The sequence below is a fragment of the Papio anubis genome, chromosome 1 (assembly GCF_008728515.1).
Source record: "Papio anubis isolate 15944 chromosome 1, Panubis1.0, whole genome shotgun sequence".
In the NCBI taxonomy this organism is placed as follows: domain Eukaryota; kingdom Metazoa; phylum Chordata; class Mammalia; order Primates; family Cercopithecidae; genus Papio; species Papio anubis.
Window position 1 is genome coordinate 96238932 of NC_044976.1, and position 26964 is coordinate 96265895.

The 26964-nt window shown below is 35.5% G+C and overlaps 1 protein-coding gene across 5 annotated transcripts in view; it reads right to left on the bottom strand.

Annotated features, from left to right (window-relative positions):
* The window catches only part of DPYD (dihydropyrimidine dehydrogenase), an 869249-nt gene that overhangs the window by 484547 nt on the left and 357738 nt on the right, over positions 1-26964 (bottom strand). For all 5 annotated transcript variants that reach the window (XM_031654381.1, XM_031654339.1, XM_031654360.1 and 2 more), the window contains one exon: positions 12617-12827. In XM_031654381.1, coding sequence (XP_031510241.1) covers positions 12617-12827 — 211 coding nt within the window. The remainder of the gene's footprint in view (positions 1-12616; positions 12828-26964) is intronic.

Sequence of the window (26964 nt, forward strand, 5' to 3'; positions counted from 1 at the left end):
TATTTCCAGGACCACAATTCTGGAATAAAATTCACATAGCTAAACACTAAAAACATTTCATGAATTAGCAATGATACGTTTTTCCACCCTTACTCTATTATTTCTTATATACTTTATAATCTAGACAAAAAAACTCCCCCATGTCCTTATCCAGCCTGTTTAACTATAACTGGAATGTGCTTTCAATCCCTGTCACTGTTCTCCTAATTCCTACCCAATCCTCAACTATTACAAATGTCACTGCCTCCATAAAACCTTTTAATTCTTGCTGCTGGAAGTCATCTCTCTACCCTGTATGTTACACCAGCAATTTATCTGTTTCTCCTGAGTCACTTTCTAACGAAAGGTAACTTCATTTGCATGCATCGTTCCTCCTTTATTAGACTGCAAGCTCCTGCAGATGGGGACAATGTACTTATTTTTGTGAACTTTAGAGAACCTAAAAGAATCTTGTATAATTAATACAAAACACATATAATAAATACAGAATGAAAGAATGGGAAGTAACATCCCACAAGTATGTAGGAGGGCAGATTAGAAGGATGTCAAAATTAAATTGAAGCATTTGGTTTTAATCCCACCATCAGGGAAGAACAGTTTTAGATTCCAAAGTATGAGAGTAATGTGATGAGACGGGTGATGTAAAGTTCATTTGGCAACAGTATGCAAATATAGGGAGAAACGCTGGGTCACGTTAAACCAAACGAATTGTAAATACACTTTGAGGAGGGCTTGGAAGATCACTGGATGTTTTGCAAACACATACTATATAATATGCTTGTCATTCTTTCACATACTTGTATGGAAAAAATGGTTAGGTAAGTCTTGAAAACACTTTAAAGAGCTTCAGAATTACAAAATATAACAAGTATGGTTGTTAAAGGGGAAAGAAAGGTTAGCACCAGATAGCATTAATCCACATACTGTTGGGCAGGATCCCCAAATGGATGTTAACATGAATACCAGTTTCCTCCTCCAACAATGGCAGTATATTACATTTGAATTGAGTAGCTTCCGTATTTTGGGAGTACATATTAAATAAGATTTAATGTAATTTTCCAATTTATACAATAGCATACATGCAGGTTAATGTCTTCTTGTTTTGAGACAGAGTCACTCCGTTGCCCAGGCCAGAGCGCAATGGCATGATCTTGGCTCACTGCAACCTCCGCCTCCTGGGTTCAAGTGATTCTCCTGCCTCAGTCCCCCAAGTAGCTGGGATTGCAGGCACACGCCACTACACTGGGCTAATTTTTGTTTTTATCAGTAGAGATGGGGTTTCACCATGTTGATTGACCAGGCTGGTCTCAAACACCTGACCCCAAGTGATCCACCCACCTCGGCCTCCCAAAGTTCTGGGATTACAGGTGTGAGCCACTACGCCCGGCCAAATGTCTAATTTAACCAGTGTATTTTAGATAGGGATGTTGTCCTATTTATATTGTGCTTTGAGCCAAGAACACAAATGCAAAGTAATTAACAATAATAATCTCATTCTGCAATACAAAATACATATCATTAAGAACCTTAGTATAATTTATATTATCATTTTATACTTTAATTAAATCTTACATCTTGATTTTACATCTCAGAGCGGCTTAGTTTAGTTTAACATTTCACCAGCATATTAGGTTTCAGAATAACCTTTTACTATACTATAAGCTAACTAGTATTTAAAAGAAAAATATTATAGACTGTGGTCAATAAAGCTCAGTTTATCTATTACACTGTCTGTATCTATTACATTAAATACATCTATTACACTCACTGTATGTTCAAAACTATTGGCTATGTTTTATGATTTCTGTTCTCTGAGACAATTACGTGATTTTTGTTTCCATTTTCTACCTTCTTTCCCTAACAAAACTTGTTACATGCCACTGCTCTACTTCTTGTATGTAATCTTTGATTTGAGGGAAAACCACTGATTTATCCACTGTCTCCCTGTAAGAATGCATATGATATCAACCACTAGTGAAACCTGGAAAATAAAGATAAGGAAAGGCTCTGAACAGAGCTATTCACTGGGGAAACAAACCTATTCCTATGCAGTTATTAGAGGGAAGTAAAATAATTACAGAAATATCATGTTGTGCTTCAAATGGATATCTAAGGCAGTTGTAAGTGATGTGATGTTGATTCCAAATCACTTTCAACACTGTTATCAGTTTGACCTCCCTCCTCATCACCTCCACTCTTTTAAAATAATCCCAAAGAAAAAGTGTGCAAGGATTCCATTACTTTGGATAGTTATTCTGCAGAAATGCTAGTACTTACATTAGATTCCACTACTTCATCCTCACCCTGCACAGTATATTTCACAACAGAAAGATGAATAATCTTTCAACCAAGGAAAAATATTTCTGATAATAAGAACAATTTTTGAAACATGTACAGTGTTCTAATTAGGTTCCTGAAAATTCTTCTTGCCCAAAATATAATTAAAAGCAAGGCAATGTACAAAGAAGACCAAAATAGTTCATTTTCATCATTTGGCAATCGCTACAAAGGATCTATCCATGTTATTATTCAGGCATTTTAAAATAACACGGCAGCACATGAGGAACTATGTGTATTAGTAAAAAGTGGATGGGAGGTAGAAAGAGTAACATGGAATAAAAGTGTCCCTTGATGTCATAACCTCCTTAAAATATTTACTATCAGAAAATCAAGAGTAACAAAAGCTGACTTTTTTCTCTTCATATTATGGAATATGAGAGGCTTCTGGATTTCCAGAATCAATGCCTCATATACTCTTTTATCACACTTTTAAGAAGCTGTTATTTAAATGATAGGCTATAACACCTTTCATTAATTAATTAAATCAATGAATAGCTCCTGTTGTAGGCATTAAGATATAGCAGTGAAAAGACAGGAAGATGATGTATAATAAATTCCAATGTACGTTTTCAGTCATTCTCTATTTCCTTAGCTCTAGTCCCCTGCTTCAGTTGTTCAACAGCAAATCCAAATTCAACACACCACCCTTTCACTCATATCTCTTCTATCTGCTACATTTGTGAGTTCTGTCAGCACTATAAACACCTGTTTACCTCCCAGCTACCTACCCCACATCCAATCCCTTTATCAAGCAGATAACCAAATCCTGACTATTCTACTTAAGAAATATATCTTGATTCCGACCGGCCGGGCGCAGTGGCTCAAGCCTGTAATCCCAGCACTTTGGGAGGCCGAGATGGGCGGATCACGAGGTCAGGAGATCGAGACCATCCTGGCTAACACGGTGAAACCCCGTCTCTACTAAGAAATACAAAAAATAGCCGGGCGAGGTGGCGGGCGCCTGTAGTCCCAGCTCCTCGGGAGGCTGAGGCCGGAGAATGGCGTGAACCCGGGAGGTGGAGCTTGCAGTGAGCTGAGATCCGGCCACTGCACTCCAGCCTGGGCTACAGAGCGAGACTCCGTCTCAAAAAAAAAAAAAAAAAAAAAGAAATATATCTTGATTCCGAATTTTCTCCTGTATTTCCACTTCCTCTAACTTAGTCATGGTAGCTACTGAAAACAATTATTTTAATCATTTAACTAGTCTTTCTTAATTCCAGGCCATCTTTCCCAAAATTACTGACACTGTGTAGTTCCACATTCCTGATGCTGCCTTCCATGTAAAGAGACAATCATTTGTATAACATTCAGGGTGTTGCATTGCACATTTCTCGCCTCTCTCCAAAACGCTAAAATAGAATTCAAATTAGTGAATCTGGAAGAAGAAATGAGGCGTATATAATCCACTCTGGTCAAACCTATAACTTGAGAGCTGCCCATCTGAACATAGGTTCTCTTTCTCCCCTTATACTGAAAATGTTGCTGGGCCAGCTTCTCATAACGGCATTTACTGTGTGGGATCATACCCTGTGACTGAATAACTCTACCTAATTCAGGAACCAAATTTAGAAAATGCATCTGCCGACTAATATGAACCATCTCAAAATGTGGTTGCTTATTTTCTAACCCCCAACTATTTGAAGATTATTACAAATGGTGCAAAATCCAAGCAGAGAGAGAGAAGCTCTAACACCTGCTAGAATTACCTCATTCAAGACAAAGAGCTCTTCCTTATTTAAACCTCCTTTGTCACCTGCACATCTACAGCATAAAATTCAAAATCTCTACTTTAGCATATAATCCTTTGACTCCACATATATTTTAGCCATATTTCCTGCCATCTTATCCCTACCTGCTCCCTACCCTTATGTAACCACACACCATCTGGTTCAGCAAAACAGAATGCCTCTCCATTGTCTGGGCATATGAGGTCATTTTGTCAGCCCATACTTCTGTATATGATGTTCTCTGTAACAGGGAAACTCCTACTCAAGCTCTAAAACCCATTCCAAATGTGATCTCAAATTAGCACACTGTGTTGCTATATATGTATTTACATGTCTGTTTCTCTCATTAGCCTATAGGTCCCTGAAGGGCAATGACTCTTTTACTTATGTCTGTATTCCTAGTGCCTGAGCAGTGCCTGGAACACAGCCGTCCATCAAGAAATCTTCATTGCACGGTGAATAATGACAGAATGAATAGTAGAAATCATAAAACAAAAAGTTCTATTTTAGAAATACAAATGAAAAATTCAGACCTTCATTTATGAAGATGAGAACATGCATGAAGTAAGTAGGCTGATGACAACTTTGTAAAGACATATTTTTTTTACAGCTTTTTAAAATGACTGTAAAATGACTATTTAATCTAACAGTGTGGTGTTGAGCAAATTGCATAATCTCCCTGTGGCTTCCCTCCCTTCCACCCCCGTTCCACCTGGAAACTCCTACACATCACTCAGACTTCAATTTACAACCCACTTCCTCTAGGAAGCTTCCCTGAATGCTTAGACTCTGTTCTGTGCTTCCTTGGGAATCTAAACTTCTCAAAGTACAATTTATTGTAATTATGAGTCTCCCCCATTAAAATGTGCATTCTTGGAGGCAAAGTTTGCATTTCTCTTTTCACTACTTTATCCCTGAAACCTACCTTAAAAGAGAGCCTGCACTAGCTATCATATGTTATTTAAAAACCTGTGAAGTGAGGGGATTAGAATATATGATCTCTTAGGTCCCTTCTAGCACACTTAGAAATATAAATAAGGAAAATCCTAATGCAAGTTATTGTATTGTATCCAGTGTACTATACCAGACTGATTACTTTAGTTCTTAATGTTAAGTAAGAATGTCATTCATTCTTACTTAATCCCTAATAAGTCCCTTCCTCTAATGTTTTGCCATTAGTCAAAAAGATATCCTAACTAGCAATATAGTGCAGTGTTCTTTAATCTGTTCTTTGAAACTTCATTGTAAATATTTGTTTATTAAAATGCATGCAACAGTGAAAATTTGACCAATTATGATAGCTTCTCAAATTAGTATTCCATTTCCCTCTTCCCCTTTATTTTTGATATGAGAAATTTTGTAAGCTGAAGGCCATAAAAAGTGGATAGTTGTTCAAAGAAAATTTTGTCACCAGTAGCTTCTACAAGAGATGTTTTGTTGTTTGAAAAATAGAACATGATGGTAACCAAAAACTGGGGTTTCTTAAAATGTCCTAGCTTTCTCAATTTCATTATAAATTACCAAATAAGTTACATTTTAATAAGGAGTATATCAAATCAAACATACTGATTCCCAGTCTTTTAAAGCATAGGTAACTACCATTTCTGAATACCTAACTCATCTAGTGCTAACATTAAAACATTTTTCGTAGGTTTTTCCCAATACCTAAACAATTGAGAAAAGAAAAATGGACACATTTGAAAAATTCTTGACTTTTTGCATCATCAGAATCTTAGCAGGCCATTCCTTAACTAACTGGCAATTTCTAGTTCCGAGTTAGGCCAGAACAAGGCAAATTAACCCATGGCCTGCACCTTTTCTCAGTATGGGGGCAAGTGAATCAAAGCTACACTCAAAGCTGCTATTGACAGAATGTTTGATTTACCCCATGAGGCTTTCAAAAACTTTTCTGAGGACCTTCTAATAAGAGGAACTGATGAGTGATTTAAAAACCTTTTTTTTTTTTCCTGAAAACACTCCCTTATGGAACTAATTGCAATCAATGTTATCAAGGGAGTTGATTTCTGAGAGTTGCATTAAAGATTCAGAATTATCTAGGTTTTGTGTTTCCTTGTTATCTCTAGTTCCCAGTGAGTGAGCAGAAAGAAAATGAAGGCAGTGGGTGAAGTATATAAATTCCTTTCCTAAGAGAAGGGTCATATCTTCCCTGGCTGTGCCCTGAGCTCAGTTACCTTGTCTCCGCTCTGCTGAGCAATATGGTGCAACATGATGCTGAGTCCATCACTATTCATCCTAACGTCTTCCTTCTGAAAACATGGGTTTTTAATCTTAGTTACGTAATCCCATAATTTTCAAGCATTTAAAATCTCAAACTTAGCTGAAAATTCAAAACTGCCTTTCTTTCCTTAAAATACAAATGGACAATCCTTATACTAAACAAATAAAAAAAAATTGGTCCAATTTCACCATTTCTAAGAGGAAGAACCAAAGTCATTTAAAAATATGTGCTTTTTACATATCGTATTTTTAGAAATTCAAAATGGAGATTTCTAACAACTAAAAATAGTTGAAAAATTGTTTTCAATGGCATGAAAAACATTAGAATTGATAATAGTTTAAAAATATACAATACAGTTACAGACTGTTCAATCTTTTTTTCAGGAAAACAAAACTAACCAAATATATTGAACATTTTCTCATTAAAAAAATCATGAATGTATGAGCATCTGCTTCACTTATTTACAAAGTCATGTTGATAGAGCCTCCAAGATTCCTGATGAAGTCTTGATATTCAAATGATTTTATTCCTAAACAACATGAATAGCTACATAAGAGTTAATATAAATCAATTTAATTACTAAAATGTGGTTTTGTTACAGATTAATAATAACATCTGTAACTTAAGCTTACTATATGCTAGGCCTATATGTAAATGCTTTACATATATTTTTAATTCATTTCTTCTAAATAACTCTAGCATGTTGATACTATGGTCATCCCCCTTACACCATGAGGACCATGAAGAACAGGGAGACTAAGTAATTCTTTAAGATGATGAAGTTAGAAGGAGGAGAGCCAGGTTTCCAGCTAGGCAGCCAGGCTCCAGAGACCCTACTCTCAGCCAATATACCAGGTAGACTCTAATTAGTGTAATATTTATTGTATTATGAAGAATGCAACAAGTTATGCCACAATAAAGGAAAAAATTTATAGCAATAGAATAATAGAATTATTTTTCTAACTTTTACATTTTCTAAGAAAAATAAACCAAGCAGACCCCATCATAGGAAAAAATAGTAACTCATAATAAAATTAATACCCTAACATGAATCAAGTCAAGTCAAATGCACTAATATTTCTGTGGATCTATTATGGGCACACTAATACGTCAGTTGCTATTGTGACTACAGTTTAGTATAAAGGTACACTCCTTGCCCTCCTTGGAGTTTATATGATAATTTGAAAATAAAATAGATTCTGGAAGATCACAGAAAATAAAACTTTACAAAGTCAAAATTTCAAATAATGAAAGAGTGGTTGTGGTACAATGTATGGAAGAGGCACAGAATCACAGAATGAACTAAAGTACATTCGTTCAGTTGTCTGAAAGCATATTCAACAAACTGTACAATTGTGTCATCCAGATCTCCTAGGAATGTGAGGACGAGGTCAACCTTATTGCCTCGGTTGTAAAAATGAAGCCATGAGATTAGTGAAAGAGGGAAAGAATTCTTACTAATTCAAAACTAGCAGAAATTTGGGCCCACTTAACAACTGGCAGTTTGGTTCCAACAAGAAAGAGAAGGAGAGATATACTGTAAAACAAACAATAAATCAATTAAACCTGACATTGTACCAACAAACAAAAAGAAACATAATTCAATTCAATAAGTACTGACAATAGTGTTTAGCAGAAGAGGAAACATCCTATATTAGGAATTATATCTATTTATATCTTATATATAAATATGTATTCATATATTTATATTATATTTATATTATATATAAGTATAAATAAAATATACATATACATATTTTAAATAAATGTTTAGAACTTTCCAGTGAATGGAGAATATTTGTAAAGGAGAAACGCAGTTACAGAAAGTTTGTGTTTAATCTCCTGATGACCTTTATAGTCTATCTAGAAAAATAAAATCCTAAGTTAATGTGATAAGATCTGGAATTGTACATTCCTAGAGGGAATAGAGGGGACTATTTTTTTTTTTTTTTTTGAGACGGAGTCTCGCTCTGTAGCCCAGGCTGGAGTGCAGTGGCCGAATCTCAGCTCACTGCAAGCTCCGCCTCCCGGGTTCACGCCATTCTCCGGCCTCAGCCTCCCGAGTAGCTGGGACTACAGGCGCCCGCCACCTCGCCCGGCTATTTTTTGTATTTCTTAGTAGAGACGGGGTTTCACCGTGTTAGCCAGGATGGTCTCGATCTCCTGACCTCGTGATCCGCCCATCTCGGCCTCCCAAAGTGCTGGGATTACAGGCTTGAGCCACCGCACCCGGCCGAGGGGACTTTTTTTAAGTGGAACCGTTTTGAGTTTTTCACAAGAAAGATATGTAAGGCTGAGGTTACATCAATTGAGTCAGAAATTGGACACCATTGCTTTTAAAATTTGAGCTAGTGTTTAATGAAGTATTCACTTAAATTATGCTGATCAGCACATATATATTCCATGCACACGGATTTGGAATATGTAGTCTTTTGTTCCTACTTCCCACTCCCTGGTACTATCCAAAAAGTGATGGATGAAATATAATTATGTAAAGTAATGATGATTATTTATCACTCTTATTATCCTTAGTGACAATGAAATAATTAGCAACTATAATCCCAAAATCTTACCCAAGTTTATTTTATAAATTTGATATACTTATCTCTTCCATAAGCTCTTGAGGCACTTATCATTTTATGACAGGAAATGTTTATTACAGATATATTAGGTGCATAACACTAAAAAAGTTATTTTACATTCTCCATTGTGAAACAAATTTAGAAGCTTACAAAGATTGTATAATATCTCAGAAAATACTGACATTAAAAATGTAATCTCCTTTCAGTTTTCCAATTAGCTTACCTTTTCAGGTTCTTATTATTGATCTATTTGAGATTTTTAAAGTATTTTCCTTTAAAATATTATTGTAATCAGACTGCTGAGTGCAATTTATCACTGTACTTTACATGTACTCTGTCAAGTTTACTTCATTACTTGAATTTTTCAGCACGCCTTTATGTAATGCATTTACCAAAGATTTTCTGTTTTACCACTATGGAATGTGCCCTGTGTTGGATGCTGGGAGGAATAATTCAACAGGGAATGGAAGAAAACATAGCTGGATACACAGAATGTATATAAGGCCAAGTACTGATGTTCTCAAGTGTTGAGAAGTGGAAGCTTTATACTATAGTGTAAGATAACATTGGTACATTTAATAAATACTGTAATTAGAAATTTGAACTGGGGTAAAATTTTAAACTTTGGCTATGGGGAGTACTAATGGTACCATTTGCAACAATAGTAAAGTTGAGAAAAGAACTGTTTTAGGTAAATCTGCTAAGGTGAACTTTCTTTTACTTTGTGCAAATCTCTCTTAATGTACACATTCCTCATGTTATAATAAAATTAATTGATTACAGATCTGCCTCCACACCTAGTCTATGGAATTTTAAATTCCATGCAATGACTCGCTCATTTTCGTACTCTCTAGAATACATTTTGGTACTTGGCATTCATTAGGTACTCAGCAAATGTTTGTCACATGCAGGAATAAAAATTTAGTATGAAAAGAGAAGTGGGGAGTGGAAAACTAGATTTCAGAGTCATTTTTACACAAACAGGAAATAGTGCCTACTGTAAGTCTAGCCACTGTCTGGCACACAGAAGTTCATTTATATATCTTGAGGAATGAATGCACATATGAATGGACAAATGAAAGAATGAACAAGACATTCAGTTCACTGAAGAAATAAATATGTTAAGGAGAGAAAATGAACAAATTCTGAACTTAGGAAAGTAAAAAGCTAGAGGAAGAAAAGCAATCAGTGATAGGGTTGGAAAGGAATAGTTAAAAGACAAAACAAGGAAATAAAGTGTCACAAACAAGAATGTGTTCTAGTTTTATTTCCAAGTCTTTTACATTATTTCGTTTTAATTCTGACAATAGTTCTGAGAGGTTGAAAGATAAGGTATTATTATGCTTGTTTTTTCAGTAGATAAAGAAATTGAGCCTCAGGAAGTTTAAGTGACTTGGAGGAGAGCATTTTAAACAGAATTTTTAACATTATCAATTATAAAATGTAGAAAATATAATAAGGACTGAAAAACTGTCACTGCATTTGACATGCAGTTCATTGAAGTCTGTGCAAAGTGAGGTTGAAAAGGAGAAAAGTAGAGGGGTGGAAAGAGAAGTAAACATTTTAAGAGATGAATGCATTAAAACAGATATCACATATGTGATAATCACTAGGTACCACGCAGAAATGACATCACATAGTGCTAGGATGGGGCAGAATTTATGGTTGAAGACAGTTAACATGAATATCTTTTCTTCTTACCCAAATGGACAGCTTGCTTCCAATAAAATGCTTTTCATTGTATTTTACATATATGCGTGCACATGACAGTTTTCTGACTTTGAAACTTTAAGATTTTAAATTTATTGAGTAAGACCTTCTTGATCAAATTCTAACAAATACTGCTTCTGTGACTCCTTTCTTTAATGTTTTCCATCCAAAAGAACAGTATCGAAAACATTTGGATGGGAGTCCAGGAATGAATGCTATCTCACACTGCAGCTCTGCCAGCTCCCCTCTCACTTGGAGAATAACGTCTTATTAATGTAAACATGGAAGGCTCCTGGTAAAGTTAGTAATTCTACTTAAGGATAATTTCTACGGGCAGTTTATAATTTCAAATCAGAAGTGGAAAAAAAAAAACATAGCGAAGAAACATTTTTTTCCTTGACTTCTCTAAATGTGTAAGAGGTGGCATATGTGAAGTACTAGAAGAAATATACACAGTAAATTCTGTAATAAAATGCATAAATTGTGAAATGACCTAGTCAAACTTGAATAGATGAAATTTTCTCCTTCATATTTTATATGCTAACTTAAATCTTTTATTCTTCATACATGCATACACAAATACACATGCCCACGCACACACATACAAGCACAAGCTTATAAAATTGTATCTGAGATTGCAAAAGCTGTTTTCTGAGTCAAATCTGTTTAGGTTTGTTTAGGAAAAGATAATTTTTATTAATATTAGGATTGCCAATTATGGAACATAAGTTTAAATAGTTAAGCTAACCTTTTTGGATAGGCAAATAATCAACAGAATTGCTAAACATGATTCAACATTTTACTCAACTTTTGGTGATGTACATAGTATTTAATAGAAGAATGGGATTTTTAAGATAATATAAGCACTTTACATATTGTTCTTTTTTCCTTCCTGAATTCAGTTAAATAAATAAACCATACTCTGACTGTGTCTACATACCACATAAATGTCTACATAAAAAGTGACAAATTTAGGCCATCATCCAGCTATTTGAAAACATTTATCTTGATGATATTAAACATCTGGATGTTTCCAAATACCAAGATGTTTGATGTCCTGCAGATAAAATATCTGATGACTAGTTGAATCCTTTACTTATCTGTGGCATAAAAATATACATTTTCATGTATATATCTCTTCCAACTTCAGACAAAAAATGTAATTTTAGCATGGATATAGTAGGAAGTCATAGACAGGAATCATCAGGTTTAGAGAGATTTTTGGTATGGTTGTTCTCAATGAATCTCTGACCTAGAAAAACATATTTTATTTTCCCTTCACAGAACGACAGAGTTAACTGTCATTTCAATAATATGAATTAAAAGGTAAAAGGATTTGTAAAATGAAGGTACCTAGATACATAAGCTTTCATCTATAATGACCTACAAAAACACTGTATGTGGGAAAAGTATAATATAAAGTAGTCTAACTTGACTGAATCATTATTCAATTGAAATGTTATATAAAACATTTCTTTCTCTCATTATCTTTTAAAAAAACATTTTGTTTTTTCTTAGCATGTTCACTCATGCCATCCAGGTGAAAACGACAGACATTCAAACTTTCTAATTGATAATTCTGACGTCTGAAGTGATGATCTGGCACAAGGATGGTAATAAACACAAATTCTATTTTTGGCCATTCATTAGATTTTAATTTGTCTGAATCATTGAAGACTGGCTGTTCCAACTACTCTGCCTCATTTTCTTACTCTAGTCTAATTGAAGAAAAAGCAATTCTTCTATAAGAAACAAGGCAAATACTGTTATAGAGTAGAGTATGTGTTTTAGTTATAAAAGAAAGATTAATGTTCTTTTCAATTCTTGCCACTTTAAAAATAATTCTGTATAAGCATTAAATATCATTTCTAAGCCTTTTAAATCAAGATTGCTTTTACTTCTTAACTAGAAAGAAAAATAAATGTTAAAGTGAAAAACAATTCCCTGAAAGCTAGAAACTATTATAGCACTAAAATAACAGACAATTGCATCACACATTTCAGCTCCCAGCACTGTACCTTTAGGATCACTCAGAACTGAACCAAAGGCACTGATGACCACGTCGGCTTTCAGATGGACCATCTGATCTTCATCTTCGTTCCATTTTCCAGTTTCATCTTGCTCTGTCCGAACAAATTGCATAGCAGCAATTCTCCCACCTTTTACTATAACCTTCCGTGGGGACAGGAATGGCAGAAATTCACACTTTTCTTCCTTAGCAAGTTCCATCTAAAACAAAACAGAACAGAAAAGAAACTTGAAATGTTTCTTATTCCATACAGTATTTGATTTCTAATTGAATTATACATGCTAAAGCTTATGATATTAAGTCAATATGCAGCTTTTTCTTTCACCAAATCTGAGTTTCAGTTACCAGTTATTTGCATTTTGTAAATCACTGACTCAGGGGAGTCTTGAATTGGAGTAGTAATGTGGATGTTTATAGATCACGGCATCATAAGGTATTTCTCAAGTTTTAAGTACTGCATGCTCTACACTTGGTAGTTTGTGAGGTTTCTGACCATAGTAGCCTATTATTTTTACGTTTTCAATTCAGTAGATAAAGCTCTCTTTTTAAATCATGCTGCATATTAAAATAAATACTTCTGTTTATTACCAGGCTGCATACATCCAAGCTGGAAAAAAGTCAATAAAGTGGGTGAGCCAATCTGTGCAAGTACATGATTAGAATGGTAGGTAGGAGAAAAAGACTAGAGAAACTCTGCAGAACTAAGAAATTAAAAAAAAAAAAAATTTCTTCCTTTTATAAAACCACAGAAGCAAATACTATAAATGAAACATTGAAGACAGTGAAACAAGTATGTCCTCCTGATGAATCCCTAGTTCTTCCCCATTTCCAAAATAATTCATTCTGCCATAAAATCTGGATACCCGGTTTCTGTTTGTTTTCATATGCATAATGGAATGTTCATTGAGACAGAATATTAATATTGACTCATTTGCTTATTTTTCCATTAATTGCTTTTGGAGCAATCCAGACCTTTGTCAACGTAATCAGAAGTACTATGTTCAATGTTCTTTTTTTAAAAAATGCAAACATGTCCTACTGAAGTCTTTTGGGATGTTCAGTCTTATTATTTTCCTTCACTCTGAAAGCCAGGCGGATTCTCAATAGGATCCCTGAGTAATGTTTCCACTGAGGTTGTGTGTATGAGGCTTCAAACGAAGAGTTATCTGGGCTTTGTCAAGATGGAAAAACTGAGACATAAAGTAATTAACTCAATGCTGTAATCAGGCCATGGGCCCATTTTTCAACAACCTGTCCAGAACTAGTGCCATGAATCACTATCACCTGGAAGGTTCCTTAAACCAGACTGTACAAGCCCGTTTTCAGAGTTTCTAACGAGGTTTAGGTGAGGCCTGAGGATCTGCATGTCTAAAAAATTCTTCAGGTGATGCTATGCTTCTAGGGCACAGAATATACTTTGTTAACCACTGTCTTTATTAGATTATAGCTGACTGGCTCAGAACTTGGTCTCTGTGACGCATTTTCAAAGACAGTAATATTGCCCCTAGGGAGCAAAAATTAATTCTTAGGGAAAAGAAAAAAATCCTTAGATATCATAATGGTCTCGTCCCTTCAAAGAGCTGAAGTATATAAACAGTTATACAGTATATCTATGGTACTAAAATTATAGCAGGGAGGATTAAGAAAAATCTAAAGATACTCCCAAAAGGGGTAAAAATAAAATGGTTGGGAAATACTGATCTATACTATACATTATTATGAAGCTATTCAATCTATGTCTTATTTAGGATTTTGAAAAATATTGTCATTAAAGGCTTAAAAATTGGACCCACATACAAGTTATTACACAGTCTTTCCCTTGTAATTATGAAAATCAAGAAATTAGCAATATAAAAAAATAACATGTGGGATGTTATGGTGGTAAATATACAAAACAGTTGATATAAAACTGCTCACTCCTCAGAAAGGAAGATTACAGGTAAGTGGAATCGAAAAAAATTTGAAATCTGCTCTGCTGTTTATTTGGGATAGTTTTCTTATATATAAAATGGGGAGAACACCATCTCATTAATTGGTATGTGCGGTGTTACTGAAAACAACTCCAAAATGTAAAATGCCTAAAGCAGAACTTAGTATCTAGAAGGCTATGTATTCATAGTTACTATTTTCTGAATTCACTTTTTTCTCGGAATCATTCTTCAGCTATTCAATATCACTTAGAAATGAGATTGTGATTTCAAGAGAGAGATGGCCCAATAACAAAGGTTAGTACCTTAGACTCCTCTTTCATTTTCTACAAAATAAAAATGTATGATTTCTGAAAGGCAAACTATTCCTTGAATAATTCAAATTACAAAATAAAGATGATTCCAATATGTAAAATATGTTTTCTGTATCACTTTTGTCACATTTATGCCACATATCACCTTGTAACTCATCAATATAAACCAGTTTATTGTGTTTCAAAATGGCAAGTGGTGCTACGTGTTAATGATAATGCCACACTTGATTGAATAACAACTCCAAATGTTTGTGGTTTGAATAAATCAATATACAATGTGTATCTCTAACAGTACTATTTTCTGCGGAGGGCAGAAAGGAAACACTGCGCTACGCCGTACCCATTGGGAATATGTCTCACTGATTGACTTAGGATCTGTTTGGCCCCACTCTATCTTTGCTATCTATGAATACTTCTATAGTATCTACTATGACATAGAGATAATCTCTCATATATTTTGGCAAATTTGGCATTAAATTTGGAAACAAAAATTGGATATGACTTACAAATCAAAAACTTCTATGAATTTAAAATAAATATTATCCATCACTGAATGCCTTAGCATGTTTTAGTAATGTTCGCACCATGGTTTTGTTTTTTGAGGACTTTGTATAACCATACATAGATATAAACATTAAAAAAATGGCTTTAGTATATGCTCATCTCACATCGTAATTTTCTATGTGTACCAGGTTTGATTATATGTATTCAAATATCTAGTATTCTTACCAATTACCCGACAGTGCGCTGGGGATGGCATGAACACTGGACCCCACAGAGATTCATCTGCATTTTTTTGCTTTTCAAACTTTAGAGATTTTCTTCACTCACTAATATATGTAGAATTAGACTATTAAGCAGCAGACATAAATCACACCACTTTCTGCTATTTTGCTACTTGATAGCTAGATTTTCCATTTTACATAAGAAAGAGAAAACCGTTTAAAGAAAAAATAGTTGTATCATTTGCATATATATATATTTGTTTGGAAAGTATTAATATTGGGAGAGTGAGATAATGTTAAGATTTATCTTGGGAAATAGTGAAATATTAGGACAATGAAAATACAGGGTAAACTTGTATAGTGAATGCTTATAATTTTATGCTGCCTTGACATCTATTTTAAATATAAGTTGGACTTCGTTATATCAGAAGAAAGATTCAGTCACCTTTGACACACACAGTTTCCAATTCTATACTCTACCTCCCTGCAGGACCCCCGTTTCTCAGTGTAGTGCATCAAGATATTGGCCTTATACACCTGCTCCCTGATCACCACTTCCCTATGAAATGAGTAGATGCAGCCTGCTGGACTGGTCCTGCTGACCCTCCACCCTGCATGGACTGTGCAGACACACCACAATGACTGCCTCTCAGTCACCGCTTGATGTCCTGGAACTTGTGCTTTGAACCAGTCAGTTAAAATTTCCCACGAGAAACCTGTTTGTATAACGCCCTGGATCCACAAATAAAGGCACTGGCCTGCAAGTCCCATTTTCTCTCTTTCTTTCTCTCTCTCTCTCTCCATGCACCCCTGACCTCCGTGTGTGTGACTTCTGTGCATAATGTGTTCCCCTTCAGGAACTGTAAGTAATAAAATCTTTATTTCTATTTTGAACCTATCCCAATCACTGAAGGAGTGCTCTCATCTTAAAGAATCCTAAATTAAAATTGTGACATTATATGTGAAGTGAAATATACTTTGAAATATTATTGGACATCATAAAGATTTACTTTCACTATTTAACAAATCTATTATTTGTCTTGTTATAAATCTTGTTTTATTATTTTATTTTATTTTATTTATTTGAGATGGAGTTTCGTTCTGTTGCCAGTTGCCCAGGCTGGAGTGCAGTGACACGATTTATTTATTTATTTGAGATGGAGTTTCAATCTGTTGCCAGTTGCACAGGTTGGAGGGTAGTGGCAAGATCTCAGCTCACTGCAGCTTCTGCCTCCCTGGTTCAAGTGATTCTCCTGCCTCAGCCTTCCAAGTAGCTGAGATCACAGGCACCCACCACCACGCCTGGCTAATTTTTGTATTTTTAGCAGAGATGGGGTTTCATCCTGTTGGCCAGGTTGGTCTCAATCTCCTGACCTCAAGTGATCCAACCACCTCAGCCTCCCAAAGTGCTAGGAATACAGGTGTAAGATACCGCACCCAGCCATAAATCTTGTTTTATAACAAGATAAATAATAATAATAATAGGTATTTATAACACTTAAAAGTATTCTTTTAAGTGCTTTACATGTAATTCACTTAATCTTCATACAGAAAATACATATAATGGTTTACATGTAACTCAATCTTCAAACAGAAAAATGTTATGACACCCGTATATTTGTTAAAATAAAAGTACTTAGTTTCAAACCAACTTTGTCTCCCTGCTGTGGTGCAAAAAGCCAAAAACCACACTGGGCATCAGCATGATTTTACACACTTAGCATACAGCCTTAGGCACACTGCTGCTTGTTGGCCTCACAAAGAAAAAAAATAAATAAAATCTGTGGACAAGCATTATTTTCTTTCTACAGAGGAGAAACTGAGGCTCATAGAAGCCAAAAATACACTAAGGGATGAAAAAATTTATCTGAAATTAGGATCCAGCTGAAACTACATCCTACTTGGTCTTCATTATGTTCAAGAATAGCAACTGTAGTATATTTGAAATAATGAGACTGTATGATTCTAGTTGCTGAACCTCAAACAAAGCAAAGTGGAAAAGGAAAAGCTAAAGTCAAAGATGAAGGGCTAGGCTAAATAAAGGTCCCTTTGTGGGAAAAGGAGACTCAAGCTTCCCAGTCTAAGCACATTTATAAGTAATATAAAATCATGAAATACAGGAACCACATGATGGACTTATGAACCCAATATTGTAAACGAGTTAATAGAGACACCTTGAATCCAGATAAAGAGAAAATTTAGAACACAAAAAAGTACTACTTCACAAAGTGGATATTAGATACACAAAACAGACTATCTTAAGATACAAAATTGAAAAACTAACATAGAATTTAAATAAGTTTGTTCAATAGTAAACTCATTCTCAACACTCTTTAAGTAGAGGAAGAATATCTTATTGAACATTCTATCCTTTATATCCAAGAGTGATATTAAAAAAGTCAACAATTGATAAGTATAAGCCCATGAACATTAAGATAAGACACCCAGCAAATCAGAATGCATGCCAGTCAATAAGTCAATGAAGGAGTATCAAGTGAATGTCACATGGAAGGACAGGGCATCAAGACTGGTCACAGCCCGATCTGTGTCTATCAAAATGATTGGCACACAATGGACCCTGAATAAAGTTTTGTTTACTAGAATGAATGACGAATTATTGTGAAAATCTGAAGGACATTCAAATTAAGGAAGGTACAACCAACTAGTAGTATACTGAGTGAATGGCTATTAAACACCCATCTCAATGTAAGTAACAGGACACAGCAGAAGACATGCTACCTGACCAGATCATCCTATGTTGCAAGGTTGAAATAAAAAAGCAAATGGTGTTCCTCCTCAGTTGTCATTTATGCTGCTATCAGAAAACATGGACCAAACTGACTGGTGGTCTAACCATATGCAGCGTTACTGTTCAAAGTAACCAGCCTTCTGTGACAAGTAATTCACAGATCTGAGTGTTAGTGCCTTTTAACACCTAACGTTTGTCAATAATCATTAATAATCAGTAACTCTGAATCTGGATATGAATGTTTCTCCTCATGGCACCCGTATATATTTATTTGATGGAGCATGTCCTTATGAGGGACAATTGGTATATCAAGCAAACATGCCAACCTCTCTTTTCCTAATCTCCACCAATAAAGTAGTAAGCAGCTATAAGGGTCCATTTCTTACATTTGACAAATCAGGCTGTCACTTTCTTTTTACACAGTAGAGGGAAAGTTAAAAAAAATTTTCAACTTTGATTTTCACCTCCATATTCAGGAAAGATATGTGGCTGATGCTGAGTGAAATAAAAATAGCATGCTATACGCATGCAATAATGATCATCATTTTAATGATTAACTTTATGTAATGCGATGATTTGGTCTGATTAATATTACAGGCATCATACTCTAGAAATTACGAAACAACTTAATTTTCTATAATTAAAAGCATGATGTCAACTCACTTTTAGATTGCACATAGGCAAAGCAAGAATAGGTTATAAACTATAATGAGTGGAGCTCAAAACCAGCATACATTAAATTCTGGAATAACTTCTAATAAACTGACGTTTGAGAAGCAATATGAAGAAACAACATTCTTTGTAAAGATTACCCTCTAATACTAATTGACGATTTATCCATTCTACATGAACACAAAAACCTAAAAATATTATTTAGAAGGAAAATTATTTAGTAGTCTACTTTGGCCAGTGATAAACCTAGAAAATATCATCTAATTTCATCACTGTTAAATTATCGGATGTACAAGAAACATTCAGAGCCATGTGGTAAGAGCACCAGCCATCTAACCAAACATTTGTTAAATATTATGTACAAAAACAGTGCTGTGATCTACAGGTAAAATAAACTCTGCCTTAAAAATCTCATAGAAGCAGAAAACTAGCATCTATAGGTAATAATGTACAACAAACATAATTTGCTTGACCCAAATTTAGTCAGGTTCTGAACCTTTTCCTAGGACCACTTCTGTGCTTTTCTGTAAAATCCAGATTTAGCAAGAACCCTGCTAAGTCAGTTTAGCAAAATCCTTCACTCTTGATATTTAATCATCTTCAATATCTCATCATGTACCTCATCCTCCACTATGACCCAGGTGATGTCTGATTCTGGCCTGTCTTCTACAAGAATCCTGTTAGATTGATTTAGCCAACAGGATAAAGCCTTACCCTGATGTTTCCTTTCAGTAATATTTTATCTACTGACTCACAACCTACTCCTTGGCTATTAATTCCTACCTTTCCATTCTGTTTTTGGAGTTTAACTCTCATTTGGGGGATAAAAAGTGTCATCAGATATTGAGAATGGGGGGTTCTTGCTAAAACCGGACTTTACAGGGAAGTACACAGGTGGGCCTTGGAGAAGGTTCAGGAGCCTGATTAAAGTTTGGCCTTTGGGAGGCCAAGGAGGGTGGATCACGAGGTCTGGAGATTGAGACCGTGCTGGCTAACAGGGTGAAACCTCATCTCTACTAAAAATACAAAAAAAAAAAAAAAAAAAAAAAAAATTAGCTGGGCGTGGTGGCAGGCACCTGTAGTACCAGCTACTCAGGAGGCTGAGGCAGGAGAATGGCATGAACCCAGGATGCGGAGCTTGCAGTGAGCCGAGAGCACCACTGCAATCCAGCCTGGGCAACAGAGCGAGACTCAGTCACAAAAATTGAAGGAGTTAGGAATCTTTGTCATGTGTAAAGGCAGTATACTCGAATGGCACATAAATGGGCATTTTGCCTAGCAGTAGTGCAGATCAAGGAAGGGCACCATTGCTGGGCACGGTAGCTCAGGCTTATAATCTCAGTGTTTTGAAAGGTCAAGGTGGGAGAACTGTTTAAGGCTAGGAGTTCAAGACTAGCCTGGGTAAAATAGAGAAACCTCATCTCTACTAAAACATTTTTTAAAAATTAGCCAGGTGTGGTGGCATCTGCCTGTAGTCCCAGCTACTTGGGAGACTGAGGTGGGAGGATCTGTAGAGCCCAGGTGTTAGAGATTGCAATGAGCTATGATCACGCCACTGCAATCCAGCCTTGGTGACAGAGCAAGATCCTGTCTCAAAAAAAAAGGGGGGGGGGGAAAAGAAAAAAATAATAAAGGGCAGCATGGAAAAGGTGCTATATAAGCTAATCTTGAAGGAAACGTAAGAATTAATCACTGGAAAGGAATTAGTTACTGGGAAGTTCTTGTATGGAATCCATTCTCTCTCTTTGAAGAAGTGAGTGTGGAAGGGTAAAGGAGTTTATCTCAAGAAGAAAAGAAGGAAAGCAGCTTGGTTAAAGCTCTATGTAATATGTAAGCATCCTACTGGGAAACAAACTACTGTCATTTATAAGCGGAAGAGTCCTTAGCAATGGAATGCTTTTGGCATGGCCTATCTGTTAGTTTAGGATTGCTATAGTAAACAAACCCGGAAAGGTGAATTTAAGGGACATAGATCACTATAAAGAGTAATGCAAGTTACATAACTAACTGAGTAAAAATTAGATGTCTCATAAGTGAAACAACTTTCTTTGATCTAAGTGATGGAGCTACTTACATGACCACATGTTAATCCGGTTTAGAGCAAATCCTAATGCAGCAAGACAGAACCTCAGGAATTCTGTTGGTGGCAGCCCTGCACTTCTTGTTTACCTGACAGTTTGTTTTTAACTGTATCCTCGAAGTTAATAATCAAGTTTGATACAGAGTGTTATTTAATTTATATGAGTTTGATTTCACAATCCAATCTTCTATTTATCTTGGTTATCAAGGACTTGAAGGAGGGTAAAAGAAGAGGCATCAAACTTGGCCCATTCACACTTGATCTCATATTCTTTAATTTACTAAACAGTTTTTAAAATATTTATTAATTTTTGACTTATACATATTTATGATGAGTAGTGAAATGTAGAACAATTTTTATATGTTAATTAATCTCTGGCCTGTACAAGCAAATTCTGCAATTTTTCTTTTAATTAGGCAAAAAAAGTTTGCTGAGACCACAAATTGACATTCCTTCTTTTAGTACCTGTTCTTCATTTTAGGCTTCATTCACACATAGAATGTTTTCATTTTAAGTTTTTTAAAGTTGAAGAATCTTGAACATAAAGAAACATTTCTCCAAATGAGAGTTGTACTACACATTGGATAAATATAGTCGTCCCTTAACTGAGTCCTTACTAATTTTATTGTGTCACTATTGTGCTGCAAAACCCAGATATGCAATGTAAGGAATAATTTAGAGGCTTTAGAGGCTTAAAATGCCTTGGCACAACTATCATTAAATACATCTCTTTTAACAAGTAAAGAGTGTTTTCGTTGTTGTTGTCGTTTGTTTTTTTGAGATGCAGTCTCACTCTGTCACCCAGGCTGGAGTACAGTGGCGGGATCCCCACTCACTGCAAGCTCCGCCTCCCAGGTTCATGCCATTCTCCTGCCTCGGCCTCCCGAGTAGCTGGGACTAGAGGCGCCCGCCACCACACTCGGCTAAATTTTTTTGTATTTTTAGTAGAGACAGGGTTTCACTGTGTTAGCCAGGATAGTCTCGAGCTCCTGACCTTGTGATCTGCCTGCCCCAGCCTCCCAAAGTGCTGGGATTACAGGCATGAGCCACTGCACCTGGCCAAAAAGAGCATTTTTAAACACTATTCAATTATTATTGATGACATTTTCTTAAACTTGACTAACACTTATTTTCTTCATCTTAGATTTTGATGGATTCAAGCCTTCCTGGCAGCCGTTGGAATATCTCACAAAACTCCATTCTGTGTAACTTGGTGCCTTTGTAGTTCCTCCTTTAATCTTAAAATGCCTCCATGTACAAATTCTTTACAGATCAGGATCATCTGCTTTCTGCCACTTGCTAATACTCTCGGATTCTAGTAATCTTTATTATTTTTTGCTTTTTATATATTACTTGCTTGTATTTCCTTCTTTTTTTAGTTTTCAGCTATCTTTTAAGAGACTGAAAACTAGGGATAATTTATTTTTTTCAGTCTACTTTTAATGTTAGATTCACGTAAAAATGTGATGCAATAATATTTTTTAACAGTTTAAAATAAAATGTGTACTTATTTAAAAGCTATCACAAATAATTTTGAAGTTATGTGTATGTATGTAAAATTATATATTTTGAAAATTTCATATGAACTTAAAGTTTTCCTAAGAAGTTTTCAATGCCTTTAATATATTGGTTAATCCAACATGCCTCACTGGTCTGCCACCTTGAATCAAAGAATGCACTATACGTTGAGTCAGATAGCAAGTTGAATTCATCGATCCAATAAAGAAGCTTCTATTTCAGTTTGTGGAATAAGTATAAAGTAATAAGTACCCTATGTGATAAATTCTGTTAACATCAGGAAGCATAAAGGGCTATAAAAGCCCACAGAGAAGAGAAGTTAAATTGGTAGGGAACTAAGGAAGCCTTCAAGAAAAAAATGACATTTGGAGCAGACCTTGAAGGATAGTAGTTAGGGGCTCCCCTGCTACTAAGATATTAAGTACACCTCTAAGACTTTTATGATGACAGGGGGATGACATATTCCAAGGACCTGTATATGTTTATCTTTTTGAAACTTGTGAAAATTCAGTATAGTATGAAAAGGTAGAATGGAATTTTAGAATTTAGAAGTTTAGACAAAAATGTTTAAAATTTTTAACAAATCACTTTTTAAAAGAATGACAATTCTGTTTTTATGTTAATTCATGTGTATTTTCCATTTATTTTTGTCTTTCAAATAGCATATACAATAACTAATGTGTGTTTAATAGATTATACAAATTACTTTTTAATATTTTCATGTTATAGGACAAGAAAAGATATTGAAAAGCTGAAGTGAATATTTTTAAATGAAGAGGGGCTTCTAATGTTCACCTAAAAATGAATGAAGTAGAGCATATAGATCTCCTCCTACTTTCAGCTATTGCCAGGCAGTGGCCAAAGGGAAGTTCAACTCCTTTGTGACTTCTGATAGCAAGAAAGAGCCATAAAAGGTATTTCAATACACTTTCCCATGTTCACACAACAATTATGTCTTCCCCTCTTTCCAAAGAGCTGAGAAAGAAGCACAATGTTTGACCTATGCCCATCTGAAAGGATGATGAAGTTCAGGTTGTGTGAGGACACTAAAAAGTTCAGCAAATTGGCAAAGTGGTCCAAGTTATAGGAAGATTTAGGTCATTTACACTGAACGGGTGCAGCAGAAAAAGACTGGACTAATAGGACAGCTATTGGTATGGGCATTGCCTCAGCAAGGTGGCTATATTAGGCTGGAAGTGAACAAAACTCACAAAAGATCCTTGAATGGAAAGCCAAATCTCACCAAGTGGGAAAGGAAAAGGACAAACATAAGGAAGAAACCATAGAGATGGTGCAAGAATAAAGTAATCTTATACACAACTTTCATTATAAGCTACTAAAAGGAAAAAAAAATACAGTAATAACAATGTATTGTTACTAAATATGGCCTGACAGTGACACACCAGGTAAAAATGTTCACTTTTAATGAATCTGTGCGCATATCTGTAAATACACACACACACACACACACATATATGAAAGAAGATTAGTAAAGATTTTTTAAAAGCATATAATTTTCAGTTCTACAGATATTCCTGGTCAACATAACACATCAACCTCCCTCAGAATTTTGAAAATAGTTATGCTTTTAAAATATGTAATCTTAAATGGGCACAAGCTTTTGTTGGCTCTTGGCCTATTTGCAGTCTTCTTTTTTTTCCACTCACCATCTGAATAATCACATGTACTATAGAATTTTGACAATTTCACCTGTCAGTTCTTTATACTCATGTCTTGAATATTGTAGATTTTACCTCACCAATTGGCTGGGGATACATTAATTGCAATTTGTTTTAAGTGTAATGTTTATACATATTGCTAAAATTTTCAATATGGAGTTGTCACTCTGTGAAGAAATAGAGCCTTCCCGTCCAGATTCTACATCATTCATATATATTTCTCTGAATGTTAAAAATATAAAACAAGGAATGGAAAAAAAAAACTTTAAGAAGCATATAATTACAACACTAATTTTATAGATGGGCATACTCAGACTAGGATGTAAATCAAGAATGAAGTGCTCCAAATGTAATTCCTTTTTGACTATTCCACTCTACCTTTTCATACTACACTGAAGTTTCACAACTTTCAAAAGGATACACGTATACAGATCCTCGGAATGTGTCATCCTCCTGTCATCATAAAGTGTTAAAGGTGTACTTTAATATTTTAGTACCAGGGGAGCCCCTAACTACTATTAATTAGCTTTTTGTGCCTAGAGAAGATTTTGTGTGGCTGTTTGTTTTCAGCTACCTTCAGATAGCAAACCATGTCAATATGTCTCTGATTACTTTCTATGAAGAACAGGAAATCAAATGATGTACAGGTGCCAAACATTGAAGAGCTGCTGTAAGCACCACCCTTAGTAAATCAAATTAAATTTGTCAGCTTCTGGGGGCTATTTTCTAAAAATAGTCCCAGATTCATATTTCTTGTAATTAAATTAAAACTAGAAAGCATCAGTTACTTGTAGAAAATGCAAGTTTACACTGGGCACGGTGGCTCACGCCTGTAATCCCAGCACTTTGGGAGGCTGAGGCGGGCAGATCACAAGGTCAGGAGCTCGAGACCATCCTGGCTAACATGGTGAAATCCCGTCTCTACTAAAAATACAAAAAATTAGCCAGGCATGGTGGCAGGCGCCTGTAGTCCCAGCTATTTGGGAGGCTGAGGTGGGAGAATGGCATGAACCCAGGAGGCAGAGCTTGCAGGGAGGCAGAGCTCTTGCAGTGAGCCAAGATTGCCAGGTGTGGGGGCGGGCGCTTGTAGTCCCAGCTACATGGGAGGCTGAGGCAGGAGAATGGCGTGAACCCAGGAGGCGGAGCTTGCAGTGAGCTGAGATCACACCACTGCACTCCCGCCTGGGAGACAGAGCGAGACTCCGTCTCAAAGAAAAAAAAAAAAAGAAAATGCATTTTTAGCCACAAGACATAGATGACAAAACTATCTATAGACATAGCTTTAACATGGTCATTTGATATTAAAAATATCTGAGAAGAGGCCTATAGGTCATGACACAAAAATGATCTATTATGGGGTATGCTGTGTGATGATGCAAAAAATCAGTTAAAAGGCTCATTCTTTTAAACGATGTGCTATTTCAAAGTTGTAGTACCAGATGAAGAAAATTTTGACAAGCAGACTGAGAAATCTGGTATTGTTATTTTTCTAATTAAAATAATAAAGTAGCATTAATTATCAAAACAGTTAACCCTCTCAATAGCTAAAATATGTAAAAACTGACATATCAAAGTTAAATCAGTTGCCATCTTGACAAACAAATAAAGGGAAGCCAAGGCACCCCAGGGAGTAGCACGCAGACCCCATAAAAATGTAGCAGAATTAATGATCAATCATGTTTTGCTGCTATTGGAAAACTGAATATGTGAACAACAGATTTTTGAAATATACTTTGTGTGTGGGATTGTGTTATTAAAAGTAATTTTGAAACCATACTCTTCTCAGTAATAATTAATAAGAACTATAAAGTCCTTCCCTAACCTTATCCTTTAAATTTATCAACTCAAGCAGGTCTGTTGAGTCCTAACCTTCATGCCTCCTTTTAGGGATTCCCAACTGCCTAAAGCATTCTTGCAGTTCTATCTGATCTGTCAACAGCTTTTAATACCAGCATTTTGGGGGATTCTGTTATCCTGTGAAATTTAATCTCACCTATTTAAGCTTGCAGAAAGCACTGGAGGGAATTATTAACAGATTTTTCCTCATCTTCTTAGAGGATAGTGCCGAGTGATTGGCTGGTTTCCCTAAGGACCCATGGCTGAGAAGCACTAGTTTGTCAGTAGCATCCTATTTAGCATGTGTGTGAGGCCACAAGGGAGCTGGAAAGACATTTGGAATCAGAATTACATCAATATGCTGATGATGCCTGCATATCTTCATTTCATCAAACCTATGTCCTTTAGTATTAATGCTTTCTTAGCCAAGATGGAAAGTACCTCCACACAGCACACTGTCTGTGACTCTAATTAGACAGCTGGAAAGCACGTTGGTGATATATCAGAATAGTGGACCAGCAACCTCAGCATCACAAGGAAACTTGTTAAAAATGCAAATTCTCAGGCCCACCCCAGACCTATTGAATCAGCAACTCTAGGGACAGGGCCCAGCAATCTGTGTTTAACAAGCCCTCTAGGTGACTTAATGCACCCTAACGTTTAAAAACCTCTACAATGGGATGTGTTTGTCACTACAAGAGTCTGTTAGATGATGTCTCCTACTTTTGTGGATTAAAACATTCCTGAGTCTAATTATATAGTTCTTGGTTACTAACCACATAATATACATGATCTCAAACAATTCCATGTGATATGGTTAAGCTTTGTGTCCCCAC